The 18,575-nt window shown below is 35.6% G+C and overlaps 1 protein-coding gene across 1 annotated transcript; it reads right to left on the bottom strand.

Annotated features, from left to right (window-relative positions):
• Positions 1 to 17,031: 17,031 nt before the first annotated feature.
• LOC103680595 (olfactory receptor 2AK2-like) lies at positions 17,032 to 17,973 on the bottom strand. Its single transcript, XM_008710093.2, has one exon. The coding sequence runs from the start codon at positions 17,950 to 17,952 to the stop codon at positions 17,032 to 17,034; it is 921 nt and encodes a 306-aa protein (XP_008708315.1). The 5' UTR covers positions 17,953 to 17,973.
• Between the last annotated feature and the right edge of the window lie 602 nt (positions 17,974 to 18,575).

Genomic DNA, 18,575 nt, shown 5'->3' with positions numbered 1-18,575 from the left:
TATCTGAATATAAGTAACACAATGCTATTAGCAAAAACATAAAAAAATAACATATGCAGGAATAAATTTAACAAAATAAATGAAGATCTACACACCATAAGGCATTAATGAAAGAAATTGAAGAACTAAATAAATGGAACAATATCCCATGTTCATGGACAGGAGAAGTTACTATTGTTAAAATGTCCATAATATTCAAAGCCATCTAGAGATTCAGTGCAATCCCTATCTACATTATCTAAATTTCTTCCTGGGGAAAAAAAAGATTTTATTTAGTTATTTGAGAGAAAGAGAGAGCATGAGCGGGGGGAGGGGAAGAGGGAGAAGAAGTTTCCCCCAGTGCAGGAAGCTCAATGTAGGGCTTGATCCCAGACCCCAGGACCATGACCTGAGCCAAAGGCAGATGCTTGACAGAATGAGCCACCCAGGCACCCCACATCTAAATTTCAATACCGGTTTTCAAAATTCTAAAATTCATATGGATCCATAGAAGACCCTGTAAGGCCAAAGCAATCTTGAGAAAATATAAAGACACTAGTAATATACTTTCTGATTTAAAACTATAAATTACTAGTTTTACTGTTCCTATAGTAATCAAATAGTATGGCACTATCCTAAAAGCGGACACAGACCAATGGAACAGAATTGTGAGGACAGAGTCAAGAACACACAGTTTGCAAAAAAATAGTCTCTCTGATAAATGGTGATAGGAAAACTTAGTATTCACATGCGAAATAATAAAATTGGGTCTTTGTATTACACTAATCATAAAAATCCATTAGACTTAAATATGACTAAGAACCATTTAATTTCCAGAATAAAAAAATAGGGAAACTACTTGGCATCTAGATAGATAGATAGATATAGATAGATAGATAGATAGATAGATAGATAGATAGATAGATAGATAGGTAGACAGAAGATAGATATAATCTTTAAGAAAATGTGAGGTGACAGATGTGTTAAGTAGATAGAAGGAATCATTTCATGAGGTATATGTATATAAAATCATCATAATGGACACTTTAAATATCTTTCAATTGTACTTGTCAGTTATACCCTAATAAAGCTGAAAATAAAAATAAATATGAATGATGTGTAAATACTTGGAATAAAGATACATCAGAAAGTATTTTTGTGATTTGGAGAAGCCAGTCTCAAACTCTGACATGCTGTGTGATCCCATTTTTAAGACAGCCTATAAAAGGCAAATCAAGATCAGTAGAGAAGACATCAAAGGTTCACAGAGGGCAGAGATGGGAGGAAGTTTGATTAAAATGGAAATGACAAGGGAGGTTTTTTAATTTTTTTTTTTTTTTTTGGTAATGGGACTCTGCATCTTGATTCTGATGGTTGTATTAAAGGGAAAAAAACATATTCAAAGACAATTTTTTCTTTCTTTTTTTTTCTGATACTTTTTCTTTCAATGACACTTTGTTAAAAACAGTAAAGCAGATTTCATTTCTGACCATTGTGATAAGTATATGGACCTATCACTTAAATGGATGTTCACAGTGCAGGAGAGGGAAGTGGTGCAACTCTGAATACAGCATGAGTAAGTTGGAATTTACAGCCAAGGAGCAGGGTGGGAGTCAGTGGACAGAAAATGTCTAATAGGAAAGCTCACAGATAAGGAATGATCTAACAAACCAACTTAATAGGATTCTTCCCAAAGATAAGACATGGAGATTGAGGAAACTGACCAAATATTGAGCGTAGGGGAGTCTGGGTCTTAGCAAGGTTCTTGCTAAAACAGAATTTTACAGCTAAGTACATAGATGGGACTAGGAGAAGGTTCAGGTGCCTGACTAGATTTTGATCAGACAATCTTTGTTGGTGATTATATGAATCTGCATATGTATCAAAACTCAGAATTGCACACACTGATCATATTTAAATTTATAAGACTGCAAAATAAGATGACAAAATTAAAGAAGTTAAAAATGGATCATTCAGCAATGTGAATAAATGAATCTAGCTTTCCTAATTGCCCTAGGACCCTCAGAAGCCAAAATTCTAAAGGCCTGGTTCCCAGCACAATTAAGGTTGCTAGCAAGGTGTTTTTTGGATTTAAAGAGCAGTACAAAACACAATGTCACTCAGATAGAAAAAAGGATGGAATTCTTTCTTAGTTATAGCCCCATTGGAGAAAAGACTTCCAGGACCACACACAGGGTTGTACCAAGGAGTAGAGTAACAACAAGTTGGAACTGTAAGGGGAATTTATATATGGGAAGTGGGTGGGTCTGGCAAAGCTTCTTATAGACTAGCTAATTTGAAAATTTTACTGGAGCTGTTAATCAGAGACTCAAGAAAGGAAATGACCAGTTACTACCAAGGACCTCAAAATTGGATCAAGACAGAATTTTTTAAAGCTATATTACATAAGGAAAGCAAGAATGGATTTTTCATAGTCAACTAGAAATCTCTCTCACTATCCCCTATATTTCTCAGTTGTGTAGTTCTAAATTAGGAGTATTTGTGGAATTTTTCCTCTGTGTGGGAAGGAGATATAGTAACACAATAGATTTGGTATTATGAAATAGCTCATACTTGCTAAATATTATATAAAACATATATGTATGAGTGAAAGAAAAATTCATTATTCTATCCAAACTAAGATGCCTTTATTTCTAGGACACTTCATTTTTTATCAGTAAGACAGAAACAAAAACAGAAACAACAACAACAAAAACAAAACAAAAAAAGCCAACCCTGACAATTAGACTGAAACTTTAAACTTTGTTTTGTATTTTCTAAAAAATGTCTTCCAGACTTTAATTATTGACATTTATCTCTCAATGCATAAACATTAAAATTATAATAAAACCAATGTTTAAGATATTTCTATGATGATGGAAACTGAATTACTTAAGACCATCTTGATTTCACAAATGTTAAAATACTAAAAAATAAATTCCTGTGTACCTACCACATTTCTCACAAAATAGAACACTTCCCAATACTGTATAGTCTCCTGTATAGTCCTGTGAAGTCCTTAATGACATCTCCTTCCTTCTCAACCTGGAGATAACTGCTTCTGTCAAATTAGGCAAACTACTAAATATGTGGGTTAAAATATTTAGTGACACTGTTTTTCAATTATTTGTCCTTTTTAGTTTTTCAATTATTTGCCCTGCCCACATGTACAGTTGCCAGTGATGTTGATTGTTTCCTTTGCTGTGCAGAACCTTTTTATCTTGATGAAGTCCCAATGATTCACTTATGCTTTTGTTTCCTTTGCCTCCAGAGACATGTCCAGTAAAAATTTGTTATGGCTGAGGTTGAAGAATTCCTGACTGTGTTCTCCTCTAGGATTTTGATGGTTTCCTGTGTCACTTCTAAGTTTTTCACACATTTTGAATTTTTTTTTTTGGTATGATATGAGGGTGGTCCACTATCATTCTCTGCATGTGGCTTTCCAGTTTTCCCAACACTATTTGTTGAAGACACTGTCCTTTTGCCATTGGATATTCTTTCCTGGTTTGTGGATGGTTAATTGACCATGTAGTTGTGGGTTAATTCCTGGGTGTTCTTTTCTGTTCCACTGATCTGTGTGTGTGTATATATATATATATATATATATATATATGCCAGTACCATACTGTTTTGATCACTACAGCTTTGTAATCTAACATGAAGCCTGGAATTGTGATGCTTGCAGGCTTGTTTTTCCTTTTAAAGATTGGTTTTTCTATTCCAGTTCTTCTATAGTTCCATACAAATCTTAGGATTGCTTATTCTACCTCTGTGAAAAAATGTTATTTGTATTTTGATAGGGATTGCATTAAATGTGTAAATAGCTTTCAGTAGTATAAGCATTTTAACAATATTTTATCTTCCAATTCATAAGCAAGGAACATTTTTCCATTTCTTTGTGTCTTCCTCAATTTCTTTCATGAGTATTCTATAGTTTTCTGAGTACAGATCCTTTGCCTCTTTAGTTAGGTTTATTGCTAGGTATCTTATGGTTTTGGGTGAAATTTTAAATGGGGTCGACTCCTAATTTCTCTTTCTTCTGTCTCATTGTTAGTGTATTGAAATGCAACTAATTTCTGTGCATTGAGTTTATATCATGCCTCTTTGCTGAATTTCTGCATGATTTCTAGCAATTTTGGGGGTGGAGTCTTTTGGGTTTCCAACATAGAATACCATGTCATCAGCAAAGAGTGAGAATTTGACATTTTTGGTTCTCTCATTCATCTGTTCTTCTCTGCAGAGAAGGCCAAGATGGAAAAACTCACCTCAAAAAAGGAAATAAGAGGAAGTACTGACTGCCAGGGAACAAATCAGCATGGACATAAGTAAGATGTTGGAACTGGAGTTCAGAATAACAATTATAAAGATATTAGCTGGGCTTGAGAAAAGCATAGAAGACACTAGAGAATCCCTTTCTGGAGAAATAAAAGAACTAAAATCTAATCAAGTCAAAATCAAAAAGGCAATTAATGGGATGAAAAAACACAAATGGAGGCTCTAATGGATAGGATAAATAAGCAGAAGAGAGAATTAGTGATATGGAAGACAAAGTGATGGAAAATAAAGAAGCTGAGGAAGAAGAGAGATAAGCAATTACTGGATCATGAGGGAAGAATTTGAGACATAAGTGATACCATTAAGCAAAACAATATTAGAATAATTGGGATCCCAGAAGAAGAAGAAAGAGAGAGAGGGACAGAATAGATATTAGAGCAAATTATAGCAGAGAACTTCCCTAATCTGAGAAAGAAAACAGGCATCCAAATGCAGGAGGCACAGAGAACCCCCATCAATACCAATAAAAATAGGTCAACACCCTGACATATAATAGTGAAACTTGCAAATCTCAGAAACAAAGATAATCCTGAAAGCAGCTCAGGAAAAGAGATCTGTAACCTATAAGAATAGAAACATTAGCCTGGAAGCAGACCTATCCACAGGGACCTGGCAGAACAAAAAGTAATAGCATGATGATATATTCAGGGTGCTAAATGAAAAAAAAAAAAAAACATGCAGCCGAGAATGCTTTATCCAACTACGATGTCGTTCAAAATAGCAGGAGAGATAAAACCTTCCAGGACAAACATAAAACAAAATAATTTGTGATCTCCAAACCACCCCCACAAGAAATATTAAAAGGGATACTTTAAGGAACCAGAGAGCCCAAAAAATAATATATAGATGAGAAAATAAGAGAGAATATACAGAAACAATGACTTTACAGGTAGTACAATGGCACTAAATTTATTCAGTTACTCTGAATGTAAATGGGCTAAATGCCCCAATCAAAAGACACTGGTATCAGATGAGATAAAAAAAAAAGTCAGACCCATCTATATGCTGTCTGCAAGAAACTCATTTTAGACCCAAAGACACCTCCAGATTTAAAGTGAGGGTGTGGAAAACCATTTATCATGCTAATGGACATAAAAAGAAAGCTGGGGGGGCAATCCTTATATCAGGCAAATTAGATTTTAAACCAAACACTGTAATAAGAGATGAGGAAGGACACTATATCATAATTAAAGTGTCTACCAACAAGAAGATCTAAAAGTTGTAAATAGTTATGCCCCTAACTTGGGAGCAGTCAAATTATAAGCCAATTAATAACAAAATCAAAGAAACACATTGATAATAATACAATAATAATAGGGGACGTTAACACCCTACTCACTGCAATGGACAGATCATCTAAGCAGAAAATCAACAAGAAACAAGGGTTTTGAATGACACACAGGACCAGATGTACTTCACCAATATATTCAGAACATTCCATCCTAAGCAACAGACTACACATCTTTCTTGAGTGCACATGGCACATTCTCCAGAAAAGATCTCATACCAGGTCAAAATAAGCTCTCAACCAGTACAAAAAGATTGGGATCATTCCTGCATATTTTCAGAGCATAGTGCTTTGAAACTGGGACCCAACCACAAGAGGGAATTTGGAAAAAAAATTCAAATACATGTAGGTTAAAGAGCATCCTACTAAAGAATGAATGAGTCAATCAGGAAATTAAAGAGGAATTAAAAAATCATGGAAACAAATGAAAATGAAAACACAAGTGTTCAAAAACTTTGGGATGCAGCAAAGGCCATCTTAAGAGGGACGTATATAGCAATACAAGCCTTTCTCATGAAACAAGAAAGGTCTCAAAACACAACCTAACCTTACACCTAAAGTAGTTGAAGAACAGCAAATAAATCGTAAACTCAGAAGGAAAAGAGAATTAATAAAGATTAGAGCAGAAATCAATGAAATAGAAATCAAAAGAACAGTAGAAATGATCAATGAAACTACTTCTTTGAAAGAATTGATAAAATTGATTCTGACATTGGAATGTTTCATTGAGTCAGTAACCTCCCATAATCTACATTCTTGACATTGGATTTTTTTTGAGTCAAGTTTCCGTTTTAACTTTTTCTTCTACCATCCCATCCTCCAATTCACTAATTCATTCTTCTGCCTCATTTACCCTGGCCATCAGAGCATCTAGGTTTGACTGCATTTGATTCATAGCATTTTTAATTTCTGCCAGATTCGCTCTCATTTCCGCCCTTAGAGATTCTATATTCTCGTTAATATTTTCATTAATTTTTTTTCAAGTCTACACATCATCTTGATCATTGTTACTCTGAATTCCATTTCTTATAACTTGGTTATATCCATATCCATCAATTCTGTGGCAGAGGCCACAGAGTCATTATCTTTTCTCTGTGGGGGGGGGGATTTCTCCTCCTCGTCATTCTGATGAGGAGAGGTTGCGGGGTTGTGCAGAGCCCAAATTATTGACCAGGACCCAGGCAGTGTGCACTTGTTTTATAGGGTCCTTAGGGATGTGAGCTTCTTGATTTTTCAGCTTGCCTTCTGGGGGAGGGGCCTGCCGCGCTGATATTCAGGCAACCCTGTTTGGGTAGAGTTTTCCCATCCCCTGTGAGGGGCGATGGGGATTGGCACAATGTGAGCTGGTATTTCCAGGCTTTTGTTCTCTGGCAGCTTTCCCTGGTGGTTTTCTGTGGCTCTTCTGAGAGTCAGAGCAGCAGTGGCCGAATCCTAGCCTCTGTCTCAGAACAGAGAGATCACAGTCCGCTCTCCACTGAGCTCTCTTGGCCTCTTTAATTCTGTTTCTGTTGGTGCTGCCAAAAACCTTGCAGTGTCCCGGGTTGTGCACCCCACAGCTGTTGTCTCATCCCTCACTTCCAGGGCCGGCACATCTCTGTCCTTTGTGTTTCTAACACTGCCATCCGTCCCTGGTTCCCACACATGCTCCTGAGCTCTCTGTTGCAGTGTGGTTCGCATGCACTCTGGAGTACCAGTTTTCAGTCTGGTCACCTGCGTGCTCCCGAGCTCCCAGTATCAGTCCAGTTCCAATGAGAGCTCCAGAGCTCCAGTTTTTGGTCTGGTCGCACGAGCACTCCCGAGTTCCCGGTGTCAGCCTAGTTGGAGTGTGTGCTTCAGAGCTCCAGTTTTCAGTTTGGTTACGCACGTTTCCAGGCTCATGGTCCCCCCCCCAAAAAAAAATTGATAAACCCCTGTTCAGACTGATCAAAAAGAAAAGAGAAAGGACCCAAATAAATAAAATCATGAATGAAAGAGGAGAGATCAGAACCAACACTGAAGAAATAACAACAATCATAAGAACATATTAAGAGCAACTATATGCCAACAAATTAGGCAACCTGGGAGAAATGGATGTATTCCTAGAGATGTACGAACTACAAAAACCAAAACAGTATGAAACAGAAAACCTTGACAGACCCATAACTAGCAAGGAAATTGAAGCAGTAATAAAAAATCTCCCCAAAAACAAGAGCCCAGGGCCAGATGGTTTCCCAGGGGAATTTTACCAAACATTTACAGAAGAATTAATACCTACTCTTCTGAAGCTGTTTCAAAAAATTGAAATGGACGGGAAACTTCCAAACTCTTCTTTTGAGGCCAGCATTACCTTGATCCCAAAACCAGACAAAGACCCCACCAAAAAGAGTTACAGACCAATATCCCTGATGAACATGGATGCAAAAATCCTCACCAAAATACTAGCCAATAATATTTAACAATATGTTAAAAAGATTATTCACTGCAACTAAGTGGGATTTCTTCCTGGGCTGCAATGGTGATTCAACATCTGCAAATGAATCAATGTGATACACTACATAAATAAAAGAAAGGACAAGAATCATATGATCCTCTCAATAGATGCAGAACAGTCATATGACAAAGTACAACATCCTTTCATAATTAAAACTTTTCACAGTGTAGGGGGAGTGGGAACATACCTCATTATCATAAAAGCCATCTACACAAAAACCACAGTGAATATCATTCTTACTTTTCCCCTAAGGTCAGGAACAAGGCAGGGATGTCCGTTATCACCACCGCTATTCAACTTAGTACTAGAAGTCCTAGCCTCAGTGCTCAGACAAGAAAAAAGGAATATAAGATTTCTGAATCCGCAATGAAGACAAAATAGATTTTAAAGCAAAGATTAAAACAAGAGACAAAGAAGGACACTACCTAATGATAAATAAAACACTCAACAAAAGGATATAACAATTAAAAATATGTATGCAAACAACATGACAGCAACCGAATATATAAAGCAACTATTAACAGACATGAAGGAAGAAATCAACAGAAATAGGAATGTAGGAGACTTAACACCCCACTTACAACATGGCTAGATTATCCAGAGAGATTTTCAGAAAGGAAACAGTGGCTTTGAATGACACCCTGGACCAGATTTACTTAACATATATATTTAGAATATTCCATCAAAAATGAGTAAGACACATTTCTTTCAAATGCACATTGGACATTCTCCAGAACAGATCAGAAATTATGTCATAAATCAGGCCTCAACAAATACAAAAAGATAGAGACACATACCATGCAGTTTTTCTGACTGCAAGTCTATGAAACTTGAAATAAAACACGAGAAAATATTTGAAACAAGCACTAATACATGGAGGTTAAACAACAAGCAACTAAACAATGATGGGGTCAACCAGGAAATCAAAGGAGAAATCTAAAAATACATGGAAACAAATGAAAATAAAATCACCCAAACTCTTTGGGAAGCAGCAAAAGTGGACCTAAATGGAAGTATATAGCAATACAGGCCTATCATAAGAAGCAAGACAAATCTCAATAAAATAACCTAACCTCACACCAAAGGAGCCAGAAAAAGAACAACATATGAAGCTAAAGCCAGCAAAAGGAGGGTAATAATAAAGATTATATCAGACATAAATTATACAGAAACAAACAGACAAAAAGCAATATGACAGATCAATGAAATCAGGGGCTGGTTCACTGAAAAAAATAAATAAAATTTATAAACCTCCAGTCAGACTTACCAAAAAGAAAAGAGAAGTGATCCCAATAAATAAAATTACAAATGAGAGAGAAGAAATAAATACCAACCCACAGAAATACAATTATAAGAGAATATTATAAAAAATTATATACCAACAAATTAGACTACCTGAAAGAAATGGATAAATTCATAGACACATATAAACTACCAAAACTGAAACAGGAAGAAATAGAAAACTTGAGAAGACAGATAACCACCAAAGAAATTGAATCAGTAATAAAAATATCTCCCAACAGGGGCACCTGGGTGGCTTAGTCAGTTAAGCATCTGATTTCAGCTTGGGTCATACTGGGGTCTTGGGATCGAACCCTGCATCAGGCTCTGCCTTCAACAGGATCTCTTGTTTGTCCCTCTGTCCCTCCCCCACTCATACTCTCTTTGCTCTCAGAAACAAACAAACAAACAAATAAATAAATAATTTTTAAAAATCTCCTAACAAATAAAAGTCCAGGACCAGATGGCTTCACGATGGATTCTACAAAACATTTAATGAAGAGTTAATACCTGTTCTTTTCAATCTATTCCCCCCCAAAAAAAAGAATAGGAAGGAAGACTTCTGAATTCATCCAAGGAGTCCAGCATTACTCTGATACCAAAATCAGATAAAAACTACAGGAAGGAAAAACTGAAGGTGAATATCCATGATGAAAATGGACCAAGAAATCCTCAATAAAACACTATTAAACTGAATCCAACCATATGTTTAAAAAAATCACTCACCATGATCAAGTGGGATTCATTCCTGAGTTGCAAGGGTGGTTCAATATGCACAAATCAATCAACATGATACATCACATTAATCAAGAAAGGATGAGAAACATATGATCCCCTCAATAGATGCAGAAAGCATTTGACAAAGTACAACAGCCACACATGATAAAAAACCTCAACAAAGTAGGTTGAGAGGGAACCTACCTCAACATAATAAAGGCCATATATATATTTAAAAAACCCTCAGCTAATATCCACAATGGGGAGAAAACATGAGATTTTCCTCTACAGTCAGGAACAAGACAGGGATGTCCACTCTCACCATTGTTATTTCACACAGTAGTGGAAGTCCTAGCCACAGCCAACCACACAAAGAAAGAAAAGTCATCCAAATTGGCAAATAAGTCAAACTTTCATTATTTGTAGATGACATGATATTCTATGTAGAAAGCCTGAAAGACACCACCAAAAAATTGTTAGAACTGATACAGGAATTCAGTAAAGTTGCAGGATACAAAATCAATGTACACAAATCTGTTGCATTTCTATACACCAGTAATAAAGCAGCATAGAGAAAAATAAGGAATTGATCCCATTCATAATTGCATCAAAAACAGTAAGATATCTAGGCATCACCTTAGTCAAAGATTTAAAAGACATGTACTCTTAAAACTATACAACACTGATTAAATAAACTGAAGAGATCACAATGAAATGGAAAGACATTCCATGCTCATGGACTGGAAAAACAAATATTAAAATGGCTATTCTACACAAAGCAATCTATACACATAATGCAATCCCTATCAAAATAAAACCAGCATTTTCCAGAGAGGTATAACAAACAATCCTAAAATGTGTATGGAACCACAGAAGACCCCGAACACCCAAACACAGTCTTGCAAAAGAAAAGCAAAAGTGGAGGGATCACAATTCTGGACTTCGGGTTATATTACAAAACTGTAGCAACCAAAACATAATGGTACTGGCACAAAAATAGACACAAAGATCAACAGAACAGAATTAAAAAGCCCAGAAATAAACACACAACTTTATGATCAATTAATCTTTGACAAAGTAAGAAAGGATATCCAATGGAAAAAAAGACATTCTCTTCAACAAATGGTGTTGGGAAAACTGGATATTGTCATGCAGAAGACTGAAACTGGACCACTTTCTTACACCATACACAAAAGTAAATTCAAAATAGGATAAAGACCTAGGACTAAATATGAGACATGAAACCACTGAAATCCTAAAAGAGAACATTAGAAATACCTCTTTGACATCAGCCATAGCAACTTCTTACTAGAAATGTCTCCTTGGACAAGGAAAATAAAATCAAAAATAAACTATCGGGACTTCATCAAATTAAAAATCTACTGCACTAGGGGTGCCTGGATGGCACAGCGGTTAAGCGTCTGCCTTCGGCTCAGGGCGTGATCCCGGTGTTCTGGGATCGAGCCCCACATCAGGCTCCTCTGCTATGAACCTGCTTCTTCCTCTCCCACTCCCCCTGCTTGTGTTCCCTCTCTCGCTGGCTGTCTCTATCTCTGTCAAATAAATAAATAAAATCTTTTTAAAAAAATCTACTGCACAGCAAAGGAAACAATCATCAAAATTAAAAGACAATATATGGATTGAGAGAAGATATTTCCAAATGACATTTCTGATCAAGGGTTAGTAACCAGAATATATAAGGAAGTTATAAAACTCAACACACAAGAAATGAATAATCAAATTAAAAAAATGGGCAGAAGATATGAATAGACATTTTTCCAAAGAATACATACAGATGACCAATAGACACACGAGAAGATGCTCAAAATCCCTCATCATCAGGGAAATACAAATCACCGTTAACATGAGGCATCACCCACATGTGTCAGAATGGCTAAAATAAACAACACATAAAGCAACAGGTCTTAGAAAGGATGTGGATAAAGGGTAACCCTCCTGTACATCTGATGAGAATGAAAACTGGGGCAGGCACACCAGAAAACCAATATGGAGGTTCCTCAAAAAGGAAAAATAGAAGTACCCTATGATCGAGCAATTGTACTACTAGGTATTTATGCAAAAGGATACAAAAATACTAATTCAAAGAATACATGCCAACCCATTGTTTGTATCAGGATTATCTAGATTTTCTACAGCCAAATTATGGAAAGGACCCAATGTCCATGGACTGATCAATGGAAAAGAAGATGTATACATATACAATGGAATATTGCTCAGCCATAAAAAGAAGGAAATATTACCATTTGCAATGATGTGGGTGGAGCTAGAGAATATAATGCTAAGTGAAATAAGTCCATCAGAGTAAGACAAATACCAAATGATTTCACTTATTTGTGAGATTTAAGAAACAAAACAAACAAGCATAAAGAGGGAAAAAAAGAGGGAGAGAGATAGAGAGAAAGAGGCAAAATAGGAAACAGACTCTTAACTATAGATAATAAGCTGATGGTTACCAGAGGTTAGGTGGGTTAGTGGATGGGTGAAATAGTTGATGGGGATTAAGGAGTGCAATTTTTGTAATGGACACTGGGTGTTGTATGGAAGTGCTGAATCACTGTATTGTAAACTTGAAACTAATATTACACTGTATGTTAGGTAACTGGAATTAAAATAAAAACTTAAAACAGTATATGCTTATTGTATTTGAAGAAAAAATGTTCATGTTCACCAACAGGTAATGATTGTAAAAAATTAATTATTAAATTAAATTAATTAATATAAAGCATATATGGAGCATACAGGCAAAATCATTAAAAATTTTAAGTTGCTGAAAGTGGAAACTAACCATTGGACATAAAATAACATATTTGGAGGAGTGATGTATTCTATAGATATACATTTGTAAGTAATCAGCATGCAAAATATTAAAATACTGCAAGATTGCTTATTTCTTTTGATATTATGAACAAATGCAGGGTTGAGAACACATTATCTAAAATATGGCACCTTGCCTTATTGAATATTTAATGCTGAAAGAATGTAGAAATGTCAGGTACATGAAGGACAGTCTTAACTTCCCCTGAAGAAGTCATAGTCCTTCCTGTGAGAGGTGCCCTCCCACCACATGAAAGAAAGGAACACCTTATCTACAAGACTGCAGGACAGTGAGAGCACTCTATAGCTGCTAGGTTTCCCCAAGTTTTCTACATCTGGTTTATACCCCTTTTTGTCCTTTCACATTTCCCATTACACACCACTCTTTACAAAATCTAATATAAAATCACTGAGGTCTAACAATATCTGTAGTTCTTCATTTCCTTATGAAAGCTCCTGTGTCCTGTAAAGTGCTTATTAAATGTTTGTATTATTTCTTTTGTCAGGTCATCTTTTGTTACAGAGGCCCTAGCTGACAATTTAGAAGAGTAAAAAACGATAGTCATCCTCTCCTACAGATTTATTTTTTTTCTGCTTTATACTGAGTGTAAATTAAATTTAAAAGGAAAATCAAGGGCTCCTGGGGGGCTCAGTTGATTCAGCGCCTGCCTTAACCTCATGTCATAATCCCAGGGTCCTGGGATAGAGTCCTGCATCAGGCTCCCTGCTCAGCGGGGAGCCTGCTTCTCCCTGTGACTGCTACTCCCCCTGCTGGTGCACTCTCTCTTTCTCATGCTCTCTCTCTCAAGTAAATAAAGAAAATCTTTAAAATAAAAAAAAAAAGCAAACTCAATGAACATTTAATATAAAACACAAGGAGTTCACATGCATAAGAAATTTCAAACAAGAGAAAAAAGAAATTAAGTAGTATCTAGATCCATTCAATTTTTAAGAATTAAAATGACCAATCCGAATTTTGGAGATGTTGACCACTGAGATAACATATATTTCTCTTACAGAAGTAAATTGTTACAACCACTTTAGAAACAACTTGGCATAATTCCAAACCCGTGACCTTTTTCTTGTTCTATAAACCAGCAATTCCAGTCATATACGTATACCCAATATAAGTTTTGTCCATGGGAAACAGAGGGTATATACATCAATTTTCATAAATGCACCATACGTAATAGCATAAAACTGAAAGTTGACTATCTTACATCAACCAAAATATAAACAGTTATTTGATAAAATTATAAAATAAAATTTAGCTAACAAAAATTTATTGTCTACAATTACATTCAAGTATATTAATATAGTAAAATAATGTCAAGTGAAGAGAAGTTCTAAAAAAGATGACCTATAGCATAAGACCTTTTTTATAGAGTTCAAAAGCCTGATTGTAAGCATTTTATAATTTTTGATGAATATATACTTGGTAATACTATAATATAGCAAGACAATGATAGTTTAGAAATTCAGTGTGCCTGGGTGACTCAGTTGGTTAAGCATCTGACTTCAGCTCAGGTCATGATCCTGGAGTCCCTAGATGGAGTCCCTGGATTGAGTCTCACAACAGGTTCTCTGCTCAGCAGGGAGTCTGCTTCTCCCTCTGCCCCTCACCTTACTTTCTCTCACTCTCTCTCTCTCTCAAATAAATAAATAAATAAAGTCTTAAAAAAAGAGATTCTAAAAAAAAAGAAAGAAAGAAAAGAGAAGAAATTCAGAACAATGGGGGAAGCACGAGGACAGAATAGAAGCTCTGAAGAGATCTAACAATTTTACTGTTTTAATTCTTGGATTGGTAGTGGGCTTGCAGATGCACCTTATACTGTAAACAAATAAGCTATATTAAGAAAAATATTTATGGACCAAAGAATGTAATTTATTTTGAACAAAGAATGAGTGGTCTTAACATCAAAATCAATATGAAATTTCTTGACAACAGACACACAATTGATATCAATGAGTCTCTAACATATTTCACAAAAATATGTATTCTAAAAATAACACCAAAACATTGCATTACTTATTCAAGCCCTAAATCACCAAGAAGTTTTAATATTTGATTAGAATATTTGATATTAATACTACAATTTAATTTGTATTAAAGTTGAAGATGTACCTTATCTATGACCAAACAATTTTATTCCTAGGGAAATACTAAAAGATCTGAGTGAATGTCCCCACAAGAAAAGTTTTGTGCAGGGAAGGTTATAACATTTCTATTCATAATACCTGAAAATATCAAATGATCCAATGAAGGCAATAATTATATATTTGTACAATGGAATTCAAATTAGCAATAGAAACAACAGCATTATTGCTTGTATTACTGAGGTATATTGCTTCTATTATCATTGAAAAAAATAAGGGCGTCCGGGTGGCTCAGTCAGTTAACCATCTGCCTTTGGGCAGATTTCTGGGATCAAGCCTGGCATCAGGCACCCTACTCAGTGGGGAATCCACTTCTCCCTCTGCCCTCACCCCACTTCTGCTCTCTCTTTCTCTTTCTCTCTCTCAGATAAATAAATAAAACCTTAAAAATTTGAGAAAAAGAAGCTGGAAACACTAGAGAAGTTATTGTTTGATTAAATAAAGAAGTGTTGCCATTTAATGTTGATGGGAGTCAGAATAATGACCACTGTACAGTTGAGGTGCTAATAGTGAAGGAACACTAAGGAAGTGTGTGATGGAAATGTTGTTCCTATGGTTTTCCTCAATGTAATAATGACTTCTACTTCCAATTGTTTATTCCAAGATCTTAACCCAATTCTCTGCTTTTCTTTTCTTTTAAGATTTTATCTGTAAGTAATCTCTACAAGCAACATGGGTTTAGAATTCACAACTCCGAGATGGGGGGTCCCATGCTCTGCTGACTGAACCAGGAAGATGCCCATCAATTCTCTGCTTTTCTAATTGCCTCACATTTCACATCATATCTTGCCATAAGTCTCAATTGTCTACTTTCCACTAATCTCCAGAGACTGGCCAGTTCTTGCTACTCTACCATTACCACTGGTATCCAAGGCAGTATCTGGTAACAACTGTGCTACTGTAATGGACACCTAATTATGAATTTCAGTTGTTTCAAGAAGCACAGCAATACTTGCCAATTTTCTCGAATTAAAACCCAAGTCCTTACCATAGTCAACCTAACATTTCAAATCCAGTCTCCATTATCCTCACTCATTTCCTACAGTTTCTGTCTTGATTTTCACTGGCTTTGATTTTGCACCTTGATTTTCACTTACTTGCCATGCTTGTTTACATTCAAGACATTTTCACTGGCTTCTTCCTATGCCTAGACCATTCCTAATGATATATGCTTTTGAATTATCGACTCATTTCAGTTCAACTTTTGACCAAACATCATTCTCAAAGTTGCCCCTACATTGGACTGTTTTATACAAAACTACAAAACTCTCTGATTTTCCCTATGCCAATTTATTTTATTTTATTTTATTTTATTTTATTTTATTTTATTTTATTTTATTTTATTTTATTTTATTTTATTTTATTTTATTTTATTTTATTTTATTTTATTTTATTTTATTAATTTTATGTCTCCCAGCATTGGAATGTAAACTTAATGAGATCAGAGAATTCTGTCAGTTCTTATCTTTGTTTACTGCCATTTCACCAGTGCCTGTATTGGTGCAACGCACATAGTTAAACCTTAAATTGGTTCTTGAGTAAATGCATAAATGAGTGAAATTTTACTCTGATCTATATTAAAGTTTCCTACAATATATTTTAATACTATGTGTTTGAATAGAATGCATTTCCTACTCATTGCATTTCAGACATTGAGAAGGACTTGACAAAAGATATGTTTTGAGATGCAAACATTGAGTTGACATTGATATGTAATGCTAGACGTTAAATAATGTGGACAATAACACCACTTTTCCCAAATTCAAGTTTGGATAACCATGTAGTTTCAATAACTATGACTAAACCATTCTGAAGCCACAAGGAAACATGATATTCATCAATGTATTATTTTATAAATATTCCTTAGAGTTTACATATTCCAAAACAGAATTCTAGGCAAATTGATCTATTTTGGTCAATCTCAATGAATAAGGGGTTCCCAAAGTGACATTTCCTATACAAATGTCTATTATACCAACAGTCTTCTCATGGCACCAGTAACCTCTTTATTCCTCAGGCTGTAGATAAATGGGTTCAGAAGAGGTGTGATGATGGTGTAAAACACTGCCACTGCCTTATCCTGTTCTGGAGAGTGCAAGTAGTGTGGCCTTGTATAGGTGGAGAGACCAGTCACATAAAATAGACTTGCCACAATCAGGTGAGAGGAGCAAGTGGAGACAGCTTTTTTCTGTCCTTTACCTGAGCTCATCTGGAACACCACAGTAAGCACATGGGCATAGGAAGCTAGAATGGCCATGAATGGCAACAGCAGAATAATAAGCCCACTGAGGAGGACTGTATGCTCATACTGGGAAGTATCCTGACACACCAGTGGTAGTAGAGATGGAACTTCACAGAAAAAGTGGTTAGCAACCCGAGACCTACAAAATGGAAGTTGAAATACATACAGCGTATGTATTAAGGCATTGCTAGAACTACTGGCCCATGCACATGTTACCATAAACCAACAGATCTTCTTGTTCATGAGTACAGGATAGTGCAAAGGGTGACAGATGGCTACATATCGATCATAGGACATGAAACCAAGGAGAAGGGCTTCAGTCCCACCAAGGGCCAAGAATACAAATGCTTGAATCTCACAACCTAAAAATGTAATGTTCTTACTCTTTGTCAGGAAGTTAGTGGTCATCTTGGGCACTGTGGTGGAGATGTACATCATGTCAATAAAGGAGAGCTGACTGAGTAGAAAGTACATTGGAGTGTGCAGTCTGGTGTCCAGTCGAATGAGAAGGACCAGTATAATATTCCCCATCAGAGCCACTGAAAAGAGGATTACAATGGCAACAAAGAGGAAAATGTTCATTTGGCCATATTGGAAAAGACCAGAAAGTATAAAATCTGTTTCCACACTTTGATTTCCCATCTTCATAGTTTAAATTGAAACATCTGAAGAGACCTTATGCCTAGATTCCATGAAACTGTCCTTTAAGAGAAAAGAAAATGATAATTATTACATGCCTTTTATTGCTTACATATAATTTTCCCAGCCAAGTGAATTATCAAGAACATACATTACTTTTATTTTCTTCTTTAGATAAGGGGAAAACAAAATTATCTTATTACAGTAACTTTCAGAGAGTAAGTCCTGTATGATCAGAGCTTAGTCAAAATCGTTACACACAAGACACATTTTAGAGAATGTATGTTTGCTCACTTAATTTCCCTTTCCCTTCACTCGTTTCTTTTAAACATCAGATGAGTTATTCCCAATCAAGTCCCCAATGTATTTATGGAAATATGAAAAGTACATTAAATTTCTGTCTAGTTTGAAAAAAATATGTTTCCTCATCTTATTTTCTTTTGGGTAAGTACAGAACACTAAGCCTCTTGTTAAGCATATACAAGAATCTTTATTCAGGGTTCCTTCTATCTCTGATTCCAAAAATAATGCTGCAGTGAGTACTTAAACCATTGAATGCTGTAAAAATATCTCCATAATGTTAAATCACTAAACTTTGATCTACAGCACCTATAACATATTATACATACAAA

Source organism: Ursus maritimus, unplaced genomic scaffold (genome assembly GCF_017311325.1).
Source record: "Ursus maritimus isolate PB19 unplaced genomic scaffold, ASM1731132v1 scaffold_5, whole genome shotgun sequence".
NCBI classification, from domain to species: Eukaryota; Metazoa; Chordata; class Mammalia; order Carnivora; family Ursidae; genus Ursus; species Ursus maritimus.
Note: the sequence above shows the minus strand (reverse complement) of the source record. Positions and strands in the feature narration are given on the sequence as shown.